This window comes from Sceloporus occidentalis, unplaced genomic scaffold (assembly GCF_023333645.1).
Source record: "Sceloporus occidentalis isolate IW3139 unplaced genomic scaffold, rSceOcc1.0.p SCAF_5, whole genome shotgun sequence".
Lineage (NCBI taxonomy): Eukaryota > Metazoa > Chordata > Lepidosauria > Squamata > Phrynosomatidae > Sceloporus > Sceloporus occidentalis.
Genome location: NW_028316985.1, coordinates 179295786 through 179318429, shown reverse-complemented (window position 1 = coordinate 179318429; position 22644 = coordinate 179295786). Strand labels below are relative to the sequence as shown.

Below are 22644 nucleotides of genomic sequence, written 5' to 3'. Positions count from 1 at the left end.
AATGCAACATCAATTTGCTGTCAATCTGGGATGGTTTAACTTCATGCATATAAATGCAGTCTTTAAAAACTGATATCCTAATGTTCTGCTTATTGTTTCTTCTAAGGTTCTTGCAGAAGGTACCATGAAGTGGATAACTTAACAAAAAAGCAAGAGATTTTTAAAAAGCAGTGTGTAGCTTTTAGGTACTGCAAACTATATTATTAGGTTCTCATTTGCTGGTTAGAAAAAAAAATTATGAACAATTCAAACTGCTAACGCTAAACCAGGCCATTACCTAATACACTCTTGACTCTCCAGAAAATCAAAGAGGTGGCTGTTACCCAAAATCTTCTAGCTACAGATGCCAGGGATTCAACCTAGGTTCTTATACATTATCTGTATTATGGTCCTTCCCTAAACATAACAAGCATTTAGCAACCCTGACAATATACAGCAAGTCAAAGAAATGAAGCATACCAGACAGAAGTGCCATCTCAAATTTGCACCCCCATATTTAACCGTAAAATGACACCTATTTAAAAACTACAGGTCTAAAGACACATGTCCTTCCAGTTTACAATCTAAAAAATCTGCTAGAATCATGCATAATTTGGAGATTGCTGACTTTTTTTTAAAGGTGACAAGTAAAAGGTGAGAAGTCAAAAAGTAACAGCTGTTTCTCTCCTGCTCAGGTCAAAGGTATCCCTTAATCCCATTTACAATCAACAAGAGTGAAGAGTAAACATACATGTCTTGAGTACAGGACAAGAATAGCCCAAGAAGCCGTCCTCAAGAGACACTTGAAAGCACATGTCACTGTCAAAAGGACTGACAAACTGGAGCACTGAAGTACATGTAAACTGCACCTAATCCTCTTTTAGTATTAATTCACAATGCACCAAATGCACTCTGTTTGCAGTTACACCTCCTATCCAGATGTAAATATTATTTCTGCAAGCTTTAAAAAAGAAACCTGTGAAAGGTTGTCATTGTCCATTGGTATTCTAAAGTAATATTTAAAAGGTATTCCACTCCCAGATTGTGTGATCCAAATGTCTCACATTCATCACGTAATTTCAGTGCTTGTTTGAAAACACACATTCACAAAACAATTTCTGTTTCCTCCAAGCTTTACTCAGTAATAAAACTCCACACAGAAATACTTGTTTTTGCTAGAACTACCCATAAACATCAAGTAATCATACATATTATAGTGGAGGACTTAAAAAAACATTTTTAAAAAACACCAAAAATTACAACATTATCATCCTCCCATTTTCAAATGCTCAGGAATGAAAGTGGAGTTGCTTTTATAACTAGAATGGCACCATCCAAACACAAGAAGAAAGTATTACCAAGGTCTGGGAATACTGAGATCTGCGGAAGGACAAAAATATGACCCTACCTTTAAAAAAAAAAAAAAAATACACACACACACACACACACACACTGGGGGAACACCAAAACAACCCAAAAATGGCTACAGAAAGATGTGGAGGCAGGGAGAGAACAGCAAAAATGAGTGAGAGGGTCTGGTATTTTTTTGGAGGATGACACATCTTATTAAAGCACTAAATACCCAGCTCCCAATTGCGTATTTTAACCTGTTCCTTCTGTTGACAAATAAGATGGCCATTGTGTGCTGCTCTGAGGATGCTCTAAACACAGTGGTAAGGCTTAGAAACATGGTAAAGAGAATGGCACAGTTGCTGCTATAACTTTGATGTAATTCTTGTATCAGGAATACAGCTGCTGCTGGATTATCCTGCATCATGTTGATCCTTATATTTGAACCAAAAACATTCTGCTCCAGGATGACTCGCACTGACATGGCTGAAGATACAAATATTCTACAGTTCACCCCAGAATGTCTTTATTCTAACCATACAAATGGTGGTAAGTTCAATTTTGAACATATAGAACATAAAGAAAACAAAAATAGTGATCATCACAGAGGATCTACAAGCACTAAAGTTAGAATCGTCCAAACCATTGTATTCCCCATCACCATGTATGGGGTATGAGAGCTGGACACAGAAAAAAACAGATATGAAGAAAATAAATTCATTTGAGAAGTGGTGCTGGAGAAGAGTACTGAGGATACAATGGGCAGCCCAAAAGACAAAAAAGTGGATCCCCAGCAGATTGAGCCTGAACTCTCCCTGGAAGCCAAGATGATGAAACTGAGGCTGTCACATCATGAGAAGGCATGACTCAATAGAAAAGACAATAATGTAGGGAAGGTAAAAGGCACTAGAATGAGAGAAAGACGGCATGTCAGATGGATAGACTCAATCAGGGAGGTCATGAGCCTGAACATACAGGATCTAAGCAGAGCAGTGGAGGACGGGGAGTCTTGGAGGTGTCTCATCCAAAGAGTCACCTTGAATCGAGGCCAACACAAGGGCAGTTAACAACAAGTTCAGTTCATCTCCACCCACATGCTAGCAGTACAGCCAGCTGAACTAGATTCTAGCTATTTTAAAGGCAATTTCAAATTTGAGTACTCTGAACATGTAATGGGGTCTTCCTGGACGCTTGGGCAGACATCCTTCCATGGCTGTGTAAAGATTTGAACCCTCATCTCCCAAAGTGCCAGTCCATCACTCAAACCACTACACCACTCTGGCTTTTGCACTTTTTGTATGGCCCAAAACAGTTTAGGAAATCAACATTTCTTTGAACAGGGCCATCTTGTTTCCTCAGAAGCCAAACTGAATTTTTATAGTAAAATGCCAACTTCACATGCAGGGCCTAAGATTTCTGTTAAAGAGATTACTCTCCTTGAGACGGAGGTTAACAGGAAATTCATCTGCCTGCTACTCCAAATTACTGATTCAAAACAATACCTCCCCTTTTTGGCTGCCTGCCCAAAACAAAGGCTGAGCAGAGAACTTTTTTCAGCACATACAGAGTATAATCAGGACCCTTCAGGTATGTGTATATATTTAGTAACTGCTGCATTCCAGTTCCAACATATTCAGCTGCCAGATACTGCATGAAACAATTAAATAAAGGAGACTTCCTGGAATCAGTTAAACACTAGTTGTAAAAAAATCAAAAATGCTGTGGCGGTATATTTTTTATATTACTCTCCATTTTCTTTCATCTTTCTTTGTTGATGAAACAGTTTTGTCTTATTAACAGTTCTCACTGAGCAACAATCAAAGTACCTCTGGAAAAATAAACTTATGAAAGTATCATCCATGCTTAGATAAAAAGTACAACACCTGAGATGCAGTATACCTTTGCAACTGTCTACCAACAGAAGAGAAATGACGTTTTTCTTCATAGTATAATGATACAAAATTGTGATTCACTGTAAGCACAATCATCATTAATTGCTCAAATTGCTAATAAAGGCAGTAGCCCTACACTTACCTGGCAGTAAGCCTTATTTACAAGAAGTAAATGTAGGGTGGCAATGTAGTACTGCTAGGCTATTTTTTTTTAAAAAAAATCTTATCCTCCAGTTGGTCCAAAAGCACTCCAAGGGATCTTAAAATACTTGTAGCAACATGTGAGAGGACACTGCCTTTATGCACTACATGGGGCCTTTACTACATGTTTTAAAAACAAATTTCAAAACTTTGAGAGCGTAAAGCTTTCAAAATTATTTTTATTTTAAAATACCTGTAATCAAATTCATATTTAAGGGCCTCACACTTATTTCTTAACAATAACCATGTCCCCTTGGTATCCACTGGGGTTTGGTTCCAGGACACTCCATGGAAATGTACTTGCTGTATGGATACCATATTCTATGGATGCTCAAGTCCCATGAAATACAATGGCATAGTAACATGGTGTCCCTTATATAAAATGGCAAAATCAAGGTCTGCTGTCTGGAATTTGTATTTTTAAAAAATATTTTCAGACCATGGATAGTTGAATCTATGGATAAAGAATCCTTGGATAAAGAGGGCTGAGTGCATTACAGTGCTGCTCTGGATATATCCCTGCAGTGCCGCTACTATTCATTTGATGTGTGGCCTCTTCTTTTAAGCAAAAGACAAAGTTCACTGACTATAATATAGGCCTTCCTTACAATTCAAAGTATTAATTTGTTCACAGGGTGGTCTCTCCTTTGCAGTGATCTGTAAAGGTTTTAATATTGAATATTTCCCAGTTTTTCCTAAAACTTCTGGGTTCCCCCCCCCATGGCTTCAAGGTTTTTTTGTTTGTTTGTTTGTTTTTAGAAATGTTACACCTCTAATCCCAGCTGACCAGACGAAGGCGTGGAATGGGGAGGAAGAAAGGAGAAGCCATGTTCCCTGGCTTCCAGGACTACTATTACGCCAAGACTGGTAAAATTCCCATTACCAGTAGTTGCAGGAAAACAGTGATCTTGGCAGAGATCTCTGGTAATGGTGATTCCAGTTCCAAGAGTATCACTTTCCCACAGCTAGTTGCTGTTGAGAAACAAAAATCTCAGCAGTTATTGCTGTAGAATATGTGAGAAAGGGGACAGAAAGTGTTTGTCATGTGTACCAAATGCATGAGACCAAGAAGTTTGTGCTATATAAACCAGCCAAAGGAAGTTTAAGTTGTAATTTGGCAGTAGGGCCTATTTTTATCTTGTTTACTATAAGACTCAAGTCAGTGAGTGGAGGCACGGGAGCAGCTCTTTCGAGGATTTCAGAAAGGTCTTCCAAGTCTGGTCACTGTTAACACAAAACTGTACATGGTACTACTTTTACACAATGTTCTCTCTTACCACAGCACATCACAATACAATCAGACATGCAAAAAATATACCACTGTGACATTCTACAACAGGAGAGGTCAAAAGAAAACAAGGCCAAAGATAATACTCATATAGATGCAGATAGGTAGGGAGTGCAAGAGTGGAGGAAGATATATTATGATTTCTACTGACAACTACAAATAAGGCATCTTCTTTATTCAAGAGAATGGCTCTGAACAATTATATTTCACAATGCCTCAGCAGAGAGGCCATAAACACTTAAGGATCTTGAAAGGAGGAGTTCCAAAACTGTTTCAATAAAGGATGGGACCCTATAGAAATGGGCTGTAAAGAGGAAAGAGACAAGACAAAACAGCCAGGAAGAAGGAAAAGCAGAAACTGCTAAAGATAAAGAATGGAGGAAGTGATCCGTGATTTTAAATTCACATTTGAATGAAAGAAAATAGTAATAGTAGAAGAGCAATACAGAGAATTAAGGAAATGTAAAAGATTCTTCATTATATTATAAAATAGCAATATTGATAAAAGATCCAGCAATATCTTATGTAAATCTGAGTTCAACAGCTCTTAACTTCCCAGTAAGAGTGTTCAAGATAGCAAACCAAGAACTTTTACTTTAATAAGAAAAGCCTTTTTAACTCTGCAAAAGAACACAGAAATAATCCTTGATTATTTAGGACCATTTATTCTCAAAGTGGTAAATGTAACAGAGTTCTTAACCACTGGATGTATAGACAATCATGAAAGTTCTCCTTTGCTGTTTAGTTACATTTTCCATCACTCATGGCTTCCCTGGCAATATATTATTTCGAAGATTCCTCCTGTATTTGCACTACACAGTAGGTAGCAGCAAAGTGATATACTACTTGAACAGTTATGACTCCCATTCTGTTGGCAAGCACCAGCAGTATCTAACCTTGCCTAAGAAAATTCTATTAAATTCATAAATGAACAGGCAAAGTTTATGGCACATACAGACATACAACCAATCTATTAATCCCCAGATTCCCACAAGATGAAGTCAAAGTGATAGAAAAGTGATGCAGTTATTTAGTATAAATAAATCTTCAGATAGCAACCTCTAGGTACAGTCATATATGATTAAAGCATTTAAAAGGAGCAAGTTGCAGCATAGAGGTCTGCCAAATGATTTTTTTTACTATGCTACACTTGAGTTACTTCTGCTCCATAACTAGCACCATCATATATCATACTCATGTAATTTTTAAAAAGAAGGGGGTGGCTAATGAAAACTGATATGTTTGTTCTCATAGAAAACTGGAAAATGTAAATATACAGCTTTCACAGAGCCTGAAAAGAAAAGAATTGTGAATGATTAAAGAAAAAAGGGAGCTAGCTAGGAATGATGGAAAACTAAGAACTGACGAGGGAAAGTAATCTGAAAGTAATTCACTTGATGGCCAAACACTTGGAATAGAAGCCATTCCAATATATATATATATATATTTAGGGGGAGAGTGTAAGATCAAAATACTAAAACCAAGACTTAAGGATCAAAATGTTCCCTGCTAGCCATTGAAGGGAAAGGAGTAAAAAAGGAGAGGCAGCATTAGTTTGGGCGAGTATGAAGTATTCACCATTCTTGCTTAGAATATGATCAAGTACACCAGCCCATGTCTACATCGTTTGCACACACTCTCAGCCCAAAAGAGCAAAAATGTATTGCCAACAAATCGTATGATGAATCATGTATGTCAAAGTACTGCCAGTAATATACTCTCTGCACAAATATTAAAAAGGCAAGCTGGCATTCTGCCTGGTTACTCCCAACTAAAGTAGAACCATTCAATCAATTGCTGAATAGTGAGTCAATACATAGGTAAATCCCATTCAGTTGATTGGCTTGCTCAGTCTAGTCAGTACATGAAACCCACTGGGTGACCTTAGACAAGTCACATCCTCTCAGCCTCAGGGGAAGGCAATGGCAAACCTCCTATGAACAAACCTTGTCAAGAAACCCCCATGATAGGTGTGCCTTAGGATTGCTGTAAGTTGGAAATGACTTGAAGGCACACAACAACAAAGTCAGTGCGGACAACAAAATTTAGGCCAGTATCTACATTTTTTGGTCTTCAACTAGAGAATTCCAAACAGGGCTGCCAGTACTGTTTTTCTCTTTCCCCAAGGTTTTTTTTTTCTGGAGAAGAAAGGGAATATAAAAGCAGGAATAGAAAAAGAAAAAAATAAGACAAAGTAGAAAGAATTGTCCATGAAGCTGCCTTATTTCAAGTGTGACAGGCTAAACTAGATTTCTCTTTCGCAGATCTGATGATTTGTGGATTGCTAAAGAGATCTTTAGTTCTCCAGAGCGATTCTATGGTTAATGCCCTTCCTAAAGAAGTGTTCTCTCTGGTTAACAGATAGCTAGATATCCATGATTCCTATTTATATTCATGGTTTTTCCACTCCTGCAATTGGGGGGGGGGGGACACTATACCTTTAACCTCCATGAATGTGGGGAGCTGACTGTATTATATGCTCCAACTACTCAAGAGTTCCGAGTCCCAGTTTTGGGGAAAGGGTGGGATATAAATAAATACAACAATAACAACTATCTCCAAGGCCTCTAGAAGAAGTGTAGCTCTCCAAGGTCTCTTGAAGTAGTGTCCTCCAGCTGTCATCTGTCAAAGATTCATTATGTCAGTTCTTCCATATAAAGCTTTTATTATATAATCACTCTGCTTAAGTCATGCAAGTTTTGGGAGGTCCAGTTTGTGAAAACTTCTCTAAACAGCTTGGGACATGAACATCTCTTCATATATATATATAGTTGCCAGAGAACTGAGGCCTGTAGGAGCATACTCTTCTGTGTACAGCCAGTGAGGTCAATACAGTGGAAGGACATGGAAGCGGGCCTTCTTGACTATGGCACCATTATTGTGGACTACCCTCCCTCAAGATCTGACTGGCACCAACCCTGGTTTCTTTCCAGCACCAAGCCAAAACGTGGCTTTTTGTTTAAGCCTTTGGGGACACAAACTAAAGCTTCTGGATACTAAAACACGTACTTCAAAATATGGACAGGATTTTAAATTGTATTAGCTTTTAAAATCATTCTGTTTGCTTTAATATGAAAATGTTCAAAATTATTTATTTTGTACACTGCCCTGAGACCTCATGATAAAGGGCATGATATAAATATTTTAACAAATAAGTAAAATATTTTTGATCAATGTGTAGGAGGAAAAAAGGAGAGCATTTTAGTAATCTACAATACAGTGAGAGTATGGTTCAGCATTCTGAACCTTTATTATGCACCATTTGCAATTAGTCCCACATTTTTGCATTGTTGCATCACTCTTTTTTCTAGCCACAAAAAAACTGGTAAGGAATGAAAAAGGAAAACAGCTGTGTGATTTTTCTGCAGGTATGGACAGGAAAAGGCACAGGAGTAGGAAGGTTATATGATTATTTTGGAGTGCCTGTCTCTGTTCTCTATCACTATTAGCTACTTTTACCATGTTAACTCAGTGATATGGTATCTTTACTAGGAAACCATTCTTTAAGACAGGGGTAGGCAACCTGCGGCCCGTGGGCTGGATGCGGCCCGGCGAGGCCTTGGGACCGGCCCCAGCCCGGTCCTGCCGCCGATTGCCACCGGGGCCTTTGGCCTCTCTCGCGCAGGGGCAATTGTCTATAGAAGCCTCAGAAACATGCATTTATGTTAACATTTTTTAAAAAATCAGCAAATTTTTCCGCGTGTCCTCTACTTTTTAAAAAAAAGTGTCCACCATTTCAAAATTTTGTCCTACATTTGTCCCGGTTTCTTTCTTTATTTAAATTTTTTAAAAATTATTTAATTCTTTATTTTTTAGCTTCGGCCCTCCAGTCGTCTGAGGGACAGCAACCTGGCCCCCGGCTCAAAAAGGATGCCTACCCCTGCTTTAAGAAATACCACATCACATCTTGTTAATCTATAGCCTTCACTGCAACCTGATACTTCCTGCTTCATATTGCTTAAGAGTAAAGCTAACCTCTATTAAATACATTCCTAATCATAACTTCAATTTAGGGGCTAGTTAGTCTCAAGACATGCAAGTTTAAGACAAAACAAGCATCCATCAAGCCTAATTTTCTGTCTCCAGCTATGGTTACTCTAAGTCAGATGATCCAACCTGTAAGCTTCCAAGAACATGACCCCCCTTGCTGTTTTTCTCCAACATTTGATAACAGAGAAATTACTCTTGATTAAGTATACATAATGTTATTAATGTCACTGACAATCCTCTACAGTTACAAAATAAACAAGTTCAAATTACAGATACAGGAGGATGTTTTGGTTATGATTTCCTGCATGGCAGGGGTTTGGACTGGATGGCCCTTGTGGTCTCTTCCAACTTTATGATCCTATGGGTATTCTAAAATGTATGCAAACAGTAACAGAATCATACCTGTTTTGAGTACTAAGAAAGTTTAACAAACTGAATCCTAACACAACATGCTAAAACACAAAGTTTTGTGGCATTAATAATAATTTCATTTATGGTGTCCAAAATGAGGACAAAAGGGTTAAGGTCATCATGTCTGCATGGAAAACTCTTATTAATGGGATAATGCATAAAGAGCAGGTGTCTTTATAGTACACAGCAGAACAAGAGCAACTGCTTTAAACATGTCCAACTGCCAAAGGCAGTTGAGAATAAGAGGTTCGATAAGTACATCCCCTCCAAGAGGGATGATAGTAAAGCACTAAAATGAGCCAAAGTAAAAACTGTATTATACATTTATGGATCACTAAGTTGCCTAAATATCCTAAAAAAGCCAGATCCCATCTGATTTTGGAAGCTAAGCATGGTCAGCCTTGGTTAGTACTTGGATGGGAAACTGCCAATAAATACCAGGTGCTGTAGGCTATATTTCAGGGGAAGGAACTGGCCAAGCCACCTCTGAGTATTCCTTGCCTAACAAAACCCTATGAAATTCATGAGGTCACCATAAGTCAACAAGCAACTTGAAGCCACGCACACACCCACACACAAACAAGGTGTAAAGGTATTTAGCCTGGGCAAAGTTTTGGCTAGAATTCCCACCTGAGAGGAGTCCAAAATCCATACCTATCTTCCTGACTCCTGTTTATGTGGGTTCCTTTTTTACTATTATGGGTGGTGGTAATTGATAAAACTCTCTTTTAAAGTAATATAATCTAATGTTAATTATAATCCACTACAACAGTGTATTTCATAATTTAAACTGCAAAAGAAAAAAAACTTTTAGAAATCAATGGACAGTTGACTATCGAATACAATACCATTTTGACTGTCTTAAATTCAGTCCTTCAGCAACAATGGCAAAGACCCTTTTATTCAGAGAGGTCTTGGCATTTAAGTTGGTCTGTTGGTAGAAGTTGGTTATAACTGGTTAGCTGCTGTTTATTTCTTCTTGTTGCTATTTTAAACTAATCTGTTGATACAGTTTAACTGAGACTTTGTTTTTAGTTAATACTTTACTTTTAGCTGACTTCTCTTTTGGCAGAAAGGTATGATATATTTCTAATAATGAATAAATAAATAATAAACTATTAGATGAGGTTAATGCTAAACAGGATTCCCTTTCAATCAAAACCTACAACAATCACCTATTCACTGTTCATACCAGAAGTAATTTATGGAAATGGAAACTGGTTAATGAAGAAAGGGCTGGAATTCATTCCCAAATGGTTGGTGACTCGCACTGGGAAAGCAGGGGGACCATGTACAGCCAAAGATAGCTCTTTGCATATTTGAAAAAGTCTACATCTGCTTAAGACCTCCATGCGATTAAAGTATTGTACAACAGAATGACAATTATTCAAAGACACATACAGACAGTACATGAATTACAGCAATATTAATTGTACTGAAGCCAAAGCACTGGGGTAACAGGAGAAATTCTATTTAAGCTTTAAAGAGTTATTAGAGAAACACAAAGAAATGGATCTGCCAGCCTGGGGCAAATCCTTAAACTTCTAAAGCTAAACATAGGAGTAGAATGTACAGATGTTAGAATAGGTTTCAAAACATGAACAATGACCTCAAATCATCATAAATCAGTTCTCAAAACGACTGCTGCACCAGGGTAATGTGCCAAAGACTTCAATTACTATGAAAGCAAAAAAATAATGTGTCAGATGTTCTCTCTGCTGTCTCAGTCAGACTGTTGTTCTAAAGAGTAAAAATGATCTGCTGTCCCAGGAACTGCCCCTCAACATACTTAGGTTCCATAAAATCTAATTCAACTAGAAATCAATTTGATTAATTTGAACAGATTTCTAATTCTTAAACAGAGAAGGAACTTCTCCTGGAAGAAATAGTATAACGTCAATAGCTGTCTCCTTGTGCCCAATGAACAATAATCCAAAACAGTTAGTTCACTGTAGAATGATTGTAATTATCATCGTCATCCCTGTCTTTTTCTCAGTTCAAGACTTGAGGCATCTTACAACAGTTAAAACAAAGTTAGAAATTAACAACATTATAAAAATTAAAAAATCTAATTAAACCATGAAAAATGAACACCTGTTAAAAACATAAACCATTTAAAATGTTACCTAAGCTAAAGATATCCAAGGGAGAACAGAAATGTTTCCATCCAGAAATATAACAAAGGAATGACTACAGTGTGTTTTAACTAGGATTTTAATTTATTTAGCACTTTCACTGTACTAAGTTTCACTGTTTTTAAATCTCATCACTGCTCCCCTGCATCATGACCAAACAAGCCTCAATGGGTGATGGTACAGTGATTGGGGCCTCCCACTGAGACGGTAAAGCCTGGAGCAACCTATATAAGAGGAAGCATGAGAAAAAGTCAGTCTTTTTTAGTGATAACAATGTGGCCCTGAGCAGTTTTGGGTCTTATAAATCAATAGTAACATCTGGAACATGGCTCAGTACCTAACCAGAAGCCAGCAAAGAGCTTTTAGCAAAGGAGTCATTATGTTTGCTAAGAAGCTCCAATGAACAACCTTTTGATTACATTCTGTATGAGCAGTTCACAAACCAATTTCAAGGGCAGCCCCACATAATGGACATTACAATGTTCCAGCCATCAGGTTACCAATGTATAGATTACTTTGCTCAGATTAGCCGTTTTATGAAATGGCTGGAGTTAAAATACCTGCCAAAGCTGGTAATACTGAGACCATTGGGGCTTCTATAGCGACAAAGATTAATCTAAGAGTGCTCTGATTATATAGTTTACCCTGTAAGGAAGTGTAATCACATCCAGCATAGATAAATGAACCAATTCCCAGACCTAGCAACTGTTCACTCACTGTCTCTGTCTTACCAGGATTAATTTTCTGTTGGTTGACCTCACCCAGCCAACCACTTCATCTAGGTCATATACAGCCACATCTGACTCAGATGTAATGAAATTGAGCTAGAAGTCATCTGCATGCTAAGGACACCTTGCCCCAATCCCAATGGAGGACACTGCCCATGGCTTCACATATGTCAAATAGCATTAAGGACAAGATCCTGCTCTGTGGTATCTCATTATTAAAGATTCTGAATGTCAATGGCTCCTACTCCGACCTCATGGAGTCAGTGGAAGGAGAACATCATGGTCAACAACACTAAAGAACAAGCAGCAAGTTCACAATCCCTCATCCATCTCCCAATAAAAGTTGTCTGTCATAATGTCCAAGTTCAATTGCAGCAAACTTTACTCTGTTCATTGGAAATTAGCAATTCACAAAAATCTCAGGGAGTAAGTTCCAAAACTGATATTCACATGTAGTGAGAAAACAGTATCAGAAAGAGCTACATTTGGAACAGGGCTACAGGACATTTTACAGAGGTCTCTTAACTCCTATTCAGACATTACAGGTATTTATGAGTACAAGGAATACATGAAGGAGGAAAACAAGAACAAACACACACCATCTGCACTCCCTCTATCACTTCCATGTGTTGAAGAAAACATTTGCAAAGGAGAATATGTGTTCAAAATCACCCCGACAGAAAATGGTACTTCCTGCTAAAGACATCTGTCCTCCACAAGTCGAAAGGAAGAAGAACTGCAACCAGCCAACATGGTGGGTCAGAGATAGCATTGTTATATTTCTCTTTGCCCTCGCAAATTCCTAATACCTATTGCAACAGGGTTTTTTAAAATTGTTTATTTATTAAAACACTTCAATACAAAATTACCCTAGCAACAATAACCACAGCAGACACAGATTGACAAGAAACTGGGCTGAAATGAATCAACTAAACAAACAAACAAACAAACAAACAGACTTCCCGAACTTCCTTTTATACCCTCTTCTATTACATTCCTTTCAGTTCGATCTATTCCATTTTACAATTATAAGCTTTCTTTCTCACCCTTTCTATAACATTCCTTAGTATTTCTCTATCATATATATTGTCAAAACAGATCATAGGATACTTCTCATATATATATATGTATATGTATATATATATATATATATATATATACACACAAACAAACACACACACACACACACACACACACACATCATTTTCAAATTATATATCCAAATTATTAATTCATATTAATTTAACAATTCATATTTATCCAACTATTCATTGCATTCCCCATTCTTTCTGTCAAAAACTAACTAAAGATTCCCAGTCAATTTTATACTTTCCCCATTATTTCCCTTTTATTAGGCAGGTGAGTTTATCAATTTCCTTGCAGGAGTGCTTTTAGAGGGTTTGTTACTGTACAACACAATGTTCATACATAGCCACATGAAAAAAAAAATCTTCAACTTGGCCTTCACTTTACTCTTTGCTTGTTCTTCTTTTAAGTTGACATAGGCTGATGTCCTTGTACTCAATACTGCAGTCTTGGAAATGCTACTGATGGTAAATCCAACAAATGGAGTCCAGAGAACAATGGCAACAGCACCATCTTTTCACTATTACATTCTTGAAACTGCTATCCTGAGAATATTTAAAGTACTGAAGGTTCAGGGTATAAATGCTACAAATGCAGTTATAGCATATACACCCATCCCTCCACATTTACGGCTTTGACTTTTGCAGATATGATTATTCACGGATGTTATTAATATGTTCTCTCTAGGAATCTCTAGGTCCTTCAGCACAATGCTGTGGTCAACTTTAACCAAAAGTCACACTGAAGGACCAAGAGATTTCTAGAGAGAACACTCCACTAGGCATTTGTAGCTCCTCCAGTGCAATTCTATGGTCCATGTCTGGCAGATGTTGATCACAGAGTTGCACTAGAGGATCTAGTGGTTCCTAGAGAAGTGTTCTCTCAGGTAAAAACATAGTATTTCCGTTATTTGCGGGTTTTCCACATTCACGGGGGTTCTGTGCCCCTAACCACAGTGAATATGGAGGGATGAGTGTAAATGCTATGACTGCCACCAGTGTAACATATAGAACTGTATATCTTATTCTTCCACATTTTGTGGAAATGCCAAAGCAGAAAAAATCAATGCCCAATTTTATGTGTTCTGATGACAATTAATTAATCACCATGTGGAGTTCTCTTGTCAGCTTCCTCTGTATAATCACACTGAAATGTAGGCTAGATGTCAGTTAAAAGGCCCTAAAAAGTCTCTCATGGAAGTTTTTTTTAAGGAGACATGAATCATCATGAAGCAACCAGAGGTCTTGCAGTAGCTGTTCAATAAGGAAAAACTAAACCCTGGTTATGTAAAGTTTGAAAAACCAGTTAAATTCAGATATTTTCCTTCCAATTTATACTGTGGAATTGGGGGGGGGGGGGGGGCATTCTAAAGATGCTTTTATTTAGTACAGAATACATCACACAGTAAAGCTGGGGCAGTAACAAGAGATTTAAAGACAAATATAAAACACCTCATTAACTGGTTTATAAAGCAATGTGCATGCATGGAAGAAAGAGCATTTCCAAGCACCACCAAAGGGAGCCCAAGAAAGCATATATGTTGTACAGAATACGTAAGCAAAAGCAGACGCAGGCAGTATACTTTCCCATAAGACAATGATTTTGCAATCTCTATACAGAAGCATGCATACATATTCACACTTGGGCTTCCTGAAGAGTGCGTCTCATGCACTGACTTCTGTTCAATAAGCAAATTTTAGCAGATTTCTAAAAGTCCAAAGCATGTTTAACTTGTGTTCCCCAGGGGTAGGGAGGAACCGTACCGGCACTTTAACAGGACAGCATTACAAACCGCTCCCAAGGTGGGCTGAACACCCATAGGCAGACCACAGAGCAGCATCAAGCTATGCCACTGGCAATTTTTTGTCACTTCCCCACCATGCATGTGCACTGTCGCACAAACACATCACCTGTGATCTCCAGTTACCCCCCATGTCCTGCCCAGATACCATCCCATTGGATAGCCACTCCTTTGATCAGCCACACAGTCTCACTTGCAATGCTTTGCTGGTACAGGGCACTGGTGTGGAGTGATACACTGGCAAAGCACAATCATGGAGACACTCCATACATGCCCTCTTTGCCCCCCCTTCACCCCTTGCCTCACTGCTGGGAATGTCTGGATTGTGTATGTTGGACTGTTTTAGATTTGTAAGTCGTCTTGAGTCCCTGTACTGGGAGGAAGGCGGGATAATAATAATAATATGTTGTTGTTGTAATTACATCAATTGGAGTTGTCACACTTTCATTTGTTTGCTTTGCCACGGCCTTGCATTGGCGCTGGGCTGTTTATATGCAGCCTCGAAGATGCACATTTTATCCACTAAACCAGAGTATCCCAGCCTCTTTTTGCTCCAGCTTTAGCCCCAGAGAACAACTTAGTTTCGCTTTCCACCCCTCCTTCAAAGTGTCTGGAAGCCGCTTTATTTTGCCCATCCTTTTCACCCCAAAGTCCATCATAACATTCCTATTATACAAAATTTAAGAGGCCTGCAAGAAGAACTGAAAGATTTTTTTAAAAAGACAGTATTTTTAGTTTTCTTAAATAGATCTGAACTACACAATTTAGAAAGGGCTTTTCTGACAAATGGTCCTCTGCACATTTTGGACTAGAGCTCCATATACGCGAGGGCTGATAGCAGTTTATAAAGGCTTAGGAAGGCTGGTTTATCATTTTTGAGGCTTCTTAAATATTTGGAGCAAGATTCAAGTGAAATCTTAGATGTGCTATTTATTTAGATTACTTAAACTTGATTTTGGCAAAGAAGCTTGGTTCTGTGCAAAAAGCCATCAACTTTGGCACAGGAATTTATATGGTCAAAAAGCTACTTAGTCTATGATATAACAAAAATGAGCTACTGAGAAATGAAGAGTTTAAGAAAAGTATGTTTTTCCTCCACTATGGGGTTCTTTTTCGTAGGCAATTAAAATAATTCTAAGAAGCAGTGGTATGCTGCCATATGGTACGCCTACCAGAGCTATCTTTAACATCTTTCTGGGAAATGCAGGCTATGCTTTCTGCAACTATGCAGTAATTTGTTCTTAAAGAAATACTGCCAAACGGACTTATATGAAAGTATGGCTTTTAAATTTCCAATGAAATGCTACTGTCCAACAGCACAATCCTATGATCTACAACACAAAGATACCAGCAGTTCACAGCACTGCTGCTGATGCCTCACAACAGCCACACTACACAAAGAGGGAAGACCAGGAAGAAGCACCTTCTTTTTAAATCATTAAGAGTTCTTTTTAGAAATAGATATGTGCATTTAGTGCTTATTAAAAGCACTGCATCATGGTTTCTGCCAACCACTAACTGTCTGAGTACAGTTTGAAGCCTTCTAATTTGTAATATGTTTATGTTTTGCTGTTGTGTAATTTACTGTACATGGTTTAGGAATTTCTAAATGAGAAGTGGTCCATAAATATTTTAATTACACCTTCCTCCTTGGTTAATGACCACAATGAGGTCCAAAGTTCTGAAATGAAAGAAAAAAGCTGATCTCTTTTACTCTTTGAAAAAGAACTGAAGAACAAAAGTTAGAGACTATCTTCTCACCCTTATTTCCCATCATGCTTATTAGCCATGGAAGCAAAAATATTAAAAACATTTATGTAAAGCTGCCCCCGCTTTTTCAGACTTGGGCTTAAATATGTGCGAGTCTCCGTTTTCGGAGGGAGCGTCCAGAACGGATCCCCCGCAAAAACAGAGGATCGACTGTATTTTAAAATCTACAAATGAGTTACAAAAAATTGTAAAACAGCCAAACAGAAACACATCACAAGGTTCAGCTAGACAAAGTTCAAAAGAATTTAACTACTTAATGGATAGGAAAAGCCATGCAAAATCAATGTATTTTTTAAAAAACCTTTGAAAATACATGCTTATTGGTGCCGAGAATATGATGAAGGGAAGGAAGGTCATTCCAGAAGTAAGGCATCAGTCTGTTGTCATACTACCACAGAACTTTGCAAAATGTGACACAGACAAGACCTTATTTATGGATTATCATGATCCAACAGGACTATACGAGGGAAGATTATCTTTCAGGTAGTGTGATTGTAATTAGGTCTTAAAAGTCTCAAAACAAACGACAGTAAGTTATTTTGCCCTCTTCATTTCTTTTTGCAAGACAAGGAGAAACTTCCAGATCTTTCTGAACAGTCAGCTGCTCTCATCAATCTCAAATGCCATGAGGATTTTTCTCAAACTGGAGTTTAGATTACTGGGTCTTGGGTTGGCTTTGGCAAGCAGAACAAATATATATCAAGAGCTTATAGTCAGAAGCTACCATAAGCCTTAATTGTGTAGAAAGTAGCATAAAGTCACAAAAGATGACTCTACTAGGTCATAGCATGTTTTAAAGCAGACTTCTTAAGCAAACCATTTCCTTGTAAATTTGAAAGGTAGATTCCAGTTATAATTACTGGAAATACAACAGAGATACACTCGTCCCTCCATATTCGCTGAGGTTAGGAGCACAGGACCCTTGTGAATGAGGAAAAAATCACAAGTAAGAAAAACAATATGTTTTTACCTGAGAGAACACCTCTCTGGGAATCTCTAAGTCCTCCAGCGCAACTCCGTTGTCAACATCTGCCAGACATTGACCTTAGAATTGTGCTGGAGGAGCTACAAATGCCTAGTGGAGTGTTCTATGTAGGTCCTTCTGTGCAATTTTTGGTTAAAGTGGACCACAGAGTTGTGCTGGAGGACCTAGATATGCTTGAGAGAACATATTAATAAAAGCCGTGAATAATCAAAGCTGCAAATACGGAGGGGCAAGTGTAGCTGTATTGGTCTGTTGCGGCAAAAATAGAGTACTGTGCAATAGTAGAGTTAAAAAAATTATTACAGTATTAGCTTTCATGGATAATATTCCACTATACACACACACACACACACACACACACAAACAATATGTCTCTCTCTCTCTCTCTCTCTCTCTCTAGATATATATATATATATATATAGAGAGAGAGAGAGAGAGAGAGAGAGAGAGAGAGAGTGCAAAGCACATGGGGTTAAATCAGTGGTTCCCAAACTTTGGTCCTCCAGATGTATGACAAAGTGGTTAGTACTTCAGGGAGTTGAAGTCTAAAACACCTGGAAGATTAAAAGTTGGGAATCAATGGATTAGATGAAATGGTGCTAGCCATTTTAAAAGTAGCCTGTGGCACAGCATTGTTTCTATGATCAAAGGCACATATTGTCACTATTCACAAAGGCACATATTGGCTGAGGACTCTGGCAGGGGAAAACTGTCCTATTTGTTTCCTAATGCTTGTCCTAGATTGATCATTCAATAGTTTAGTGTCAAGTTTGGGAACAAAAAGATTATGTCAACATTACTGAACATTCACAGAGGTTTTTGGAAGCATATACTGTACATACAAGTTTGTTTTAAAGCAGCAGTGGAAAACAATGGCCCTTCAAAGGTTTGTGGGAGCGTAATTCTAGGAATCCTCGCCACTGGCTATGCTACTCAAGGCTGCTAGGAGTTGCAGTTGAACAACATTTGGTGAGCCACAAGTTGCTAATGCCTGTTGTTGTACAGGATCAGGGCTGAAAGAAGGTTTCTGCAACAAAGGGGTATACTGTTTCAAGACCCATGTCCCCTTTCCCAGAATTGTATTGTGTTTTATTCTGTAAGTCACTTAACTGGTTTGTGTTGACTGTCATAATTACACTCTCTCCACTCCTACTGGGAGGGACTGCAGATGACTTGTTGTGGTTTTCAACTCCAAACCCAAATAGCAGGACCATAGGCCCTACACACTGTTTGCATGTCAAGTACCTAGCATCTATTTTTGTCTCTTTGGAAGATACGCCTATTTTTATGTTGTAAGTACTTGTAGCAGCATCTGTCCTTTCCCACACCTGCCTTTTACAACAATACCAAACAGAAATCAACCAGAAGCTTGAGAATTTCAGAATGCATGTCAATCCCACAAGGGTCAATTTTTTTTTACTTCATATGGTTTTAATACAGGCCAGTCACGTACTTCATTATACATCTGAGGAAGCAGACGGCAATCCACAAAAGCTCATGCTAAAATAAACCTTTTAGTCTTAAAGGTGCCATAAGAGTCCTCCTCTTCTATACAGAAACACAACACACATTTGAAAATGAGGCTTAGTTTTGTATACAAGACTCTACTTATACTGTACTTGTCAAAGTCCTATACATTTTTTTCTAGTGCTTCTCAGTGTTTAACAGAAGGAGGGGATATATATTTTCTCATTTGTAGGTCTCCACTTCTCAAAACTGTTTGATCTTTTCTCCTCACAGCAAGAGACCCTCCACAAAAAGAAAAATGCAGGCATCATTTGCAATCTGCAGGACCAAAAAAATGAAGGCTTATTTTCCACTATAAAACACTCTGTGTCCTCTACATTTCCTAAAAGGACTTATATGGCTGCAAAGTACAGTACAGTACTATGCAATTGGTTTCTAAATATAGATACATAACATGTAAATCCCCCTTTTAACCAAATCAGAGGTTTGTCTATTACCATAGCAAATATTTCTTTTAAAAGAATGGGTTTAAAAAAACTAAAACAGTGCAAACAACAACATCAATGCAAGAGTCCAAAAAGAAAGAGGAGATTTCTCTGGTTATTGTCCAGGATGTCTAGCCACCATCCCCCTCAGTACAACAGCAGCAGCTGCATTAACTATCAACTTCCACAGAAAGACAACACATAAACACACACACACACCAACACAAAACCCCTTCTTCCTCCAAGTTTGACAACGACTTAATCGCAAATACCACTCAAGAGAGAGAGAGAGAGATCTGTGTCACAGAAGAGACTGTTTGGGAGAAAGAGTGACTGATTATAGGCCTCCTGCTTTCCCTTTAAAAGGATGGAAGGGAAAGCAAGCTAAAAGATGCCATTTCGTTTTATGACTACAAAAAGAAACCACAGGGGAGTCTCCAAGCTGTTGCCACAGTGTAGGAAGGAAGCGCAGGCAGACATATGGGCTACTTGCAAGACCAAAGCTCCCTCCAACACCCTTCTCCCCCCAGTTTGGTTGTAAACAACCCCCTGGAGTTCATATAATGTAAAATACAGTCCATATACAAATACAGTGGGCCCTCCACATTCATTGGGGTTAGGGGCAAAGGACCCCGTCAAAGTGGAAAGACCACAAATAAAAAACCACTCTTTTTTTAATCTGAGAGAATACCTCTCTAGGAATCTCTAGGTCCTCCAAGGCAATTCTATGGTCAAGATCTGCCAGAGGTTAACCACAAAATCGCACTGGAATGTCTAGGTCCTCCAACATGACATTTGGCCGAAGCTGACAACGGTCTCACACTGGAGGACCTAGAGATCCAGAGAGAACATATTAATGAAATCTGTGAATAATCAAATCAGTAAAAGTCAAAACCACAAATGTGGAGGGCTGACTGTACACACATATGTTATCATTTTGGCATACCATATTCATACCATAGCACTCAGACGCACCACCTGTCACATCACCTTTAAAAGAAAATCACAGGCTTTCCAAGGTACAAAAGCAGAATAATACAAGCCTTTAAGACAGGAGGTGGTTTAGTGGTAACTAACCAATCATTTCTGCACTAGAGGTGCATCTACATAGCAGGAATAATGCAGTTTGATACCACTGTGGTCCAAAACACACAGCAAAAATAATCCAGTCTGACACCGCTTTAACTGCCCTGGCTCAGAGCTAGGAAATCCTGGGAACTATAGTTTATTGTGGAACAAATGTGTCACAAAACTACAGTTCCCAGAACTCCCTAGAATTGAGCCAGGTCTCAAACTGGATGATTTCTACAGTGCATTTTGGACCTATAACTGTCAGGCTCCATCCTACGGACTCCTTGGGTTTGCAGTTTCACGAGGCACCAGCACACTTTGGCAGAGAAGGCTAAGGACTTCGTAAAACTACGAATCCCAGGTTTCCATAGGATGGAGCCAGTGTGCAGGACTATGACTCTGAAGACCAGGGTTCAAATCCTGCTCAGCCATGCAAACCCACCGGGAGGATGCCAATGGTGAACCCGCAAAGAACACCCTGCAACAAGGGTAGTCCTAGGTCAGAAACAACCTGAAAGCATACAACAACAACAACACTTAAAGTGATATCAAACTGGAGTGCAGAGTGTAGAGAGTCATGGGAGAGCACACTACCAGCCCAAGCCCCCTCCTTCCCCTCAGAAGGCACCCCCAAAAGCCACATCCTCCCAGGCAAGAGCCACTCACTCACTTCCTTCCTCTTTTATGGCCAAGAAGAAGAAGAAGAAGGACTAGCAAGACAAGAAAGAACCTGCTTTAAAAGCTCTCCCTTCTAAGATGAGGCCTGGGCAGGGAGACAGTGAAGAGAAGAAGGCTCCACACACAAGATTCAATCCTGCTTGCCTTATTTTCACCTGGAGGGGAGGAAGAGACCTCAGAAGGGGGTCGGGAGAGGAAGGGTATGTGCCAAAGACAGAAGAAGAGGGGGAGGGAGGGAAGAAAAGGAAGAGAGGAAAGCAGGTAGAGAGGAAGGAAGGAAGGAAAGAGGGAGGAAATAAAGAGAGAGAGGGTGGGAAGGAAGGAAGGAAAAAGGGAAGAAAGGAAAGAGAGGAATAGAGGAAGGAAAGTAGAGAGAAAGGAAGGAAAGGGGGAGGGAGGAAGAAGGAAGAAAAGAAGGAAGGAAGGAAGGAAGGAAGGAGGGCAAACAGAGACTGGGGCGAAAAGAAGGGGCATCATAATAATAATGGAAGCCCTGAGGGGAGCGGAGGGGCAGCACAAAGGCTGCCAGACAGAGGCAACGTCTCCCCGAAGGAGACCCGGGCGCCTTGGGTCTTGTCTGGTGGTTCGTGGCGGCGTTCCCCCCCAGAAGCACCCCCTTCCTTCCTTCCTTCCTCCCTTCCTTCCTCCGCAGGGCTCCTTGGAGCCAGGCCTGAAGGCCGGCTGCTCCAGCCCCAAGGAGGGCCCGGGAGGCAGGCTTTCCCCTCCTTCGAGGCCTTGCTCCTGGCCTCCATGCCTTGGGCCTCCCGCTCCCTCAGACTCACAACAAGAAGCTCATGGCGATGGCGGCGGCGGCGGCGTTGGCGGTTGAGGGCGACCGACAGCGAGTGCCTCGGCTGGGCTCCCAATGGCAGCGGCAGCAGCAGCAGCAGCAGCAGCAGCAGGAGGCCCGGAGGAGCGCGGAGGCCGCGGGGCGGGGACTACGCGAGGCCGGACTGAGCCTCCCTCCCTTCAGCCGCCGAGGAGGCCGCCTCTCCTCCTCCTTCCTCGCCTCCTCAGAGCAGGCCGCCCTTTTCCTCCGACGTTTACTCAGCTTTTGCCCTCCAGATCAAGAAGTTATAATATTGTTGCTCTGGAGGGAATAATAATACTTTATTATTATTATTATTATTTTGTATTGCATTTTGCTCTGTCGTAAGCCGCCTCGGTCCCATTGGAGAGGCGGGATAAAAAATAAATAAAAATATTTATTATTATTATTATTATTATTATTTGTGGTTGTTGATTTGTGTGACTTTTCAGGTCGTTTCCCTGAAAGCGTGCCTCAAAATGTAGGACATTCCAGCCAGAGGAGGACGGGACCAAATAA

The 22644-nt window shown here is 39.5% G+C and overlaps 1 protein-coding gene across 1 annotated transcript in view; it reads right to left on the bottom strand.

Annotated features, from left to right (window-relative positions):
- MOB1B (MOB kinase activator 1B) overlaps window positions 1-22207 on the bottom strand; it is a 48780-nt gene extending 26573 nt beyond the window's left edge. The window contains exon 1 of the mRNA XM_089526328.1: window positions 22100-22207. Coding sequence (XP_089382454.1) covers window positions 22100-22113 — 14 coding nt within the window. The 5' untranslated portion in view covers window positions 22114-22207. The remainder of the gene's footprint in view (window positions 1-22099) is intronic.
- Between the last annotated feature and the right edge of the window lie 437 nt (window positions 22208-22644).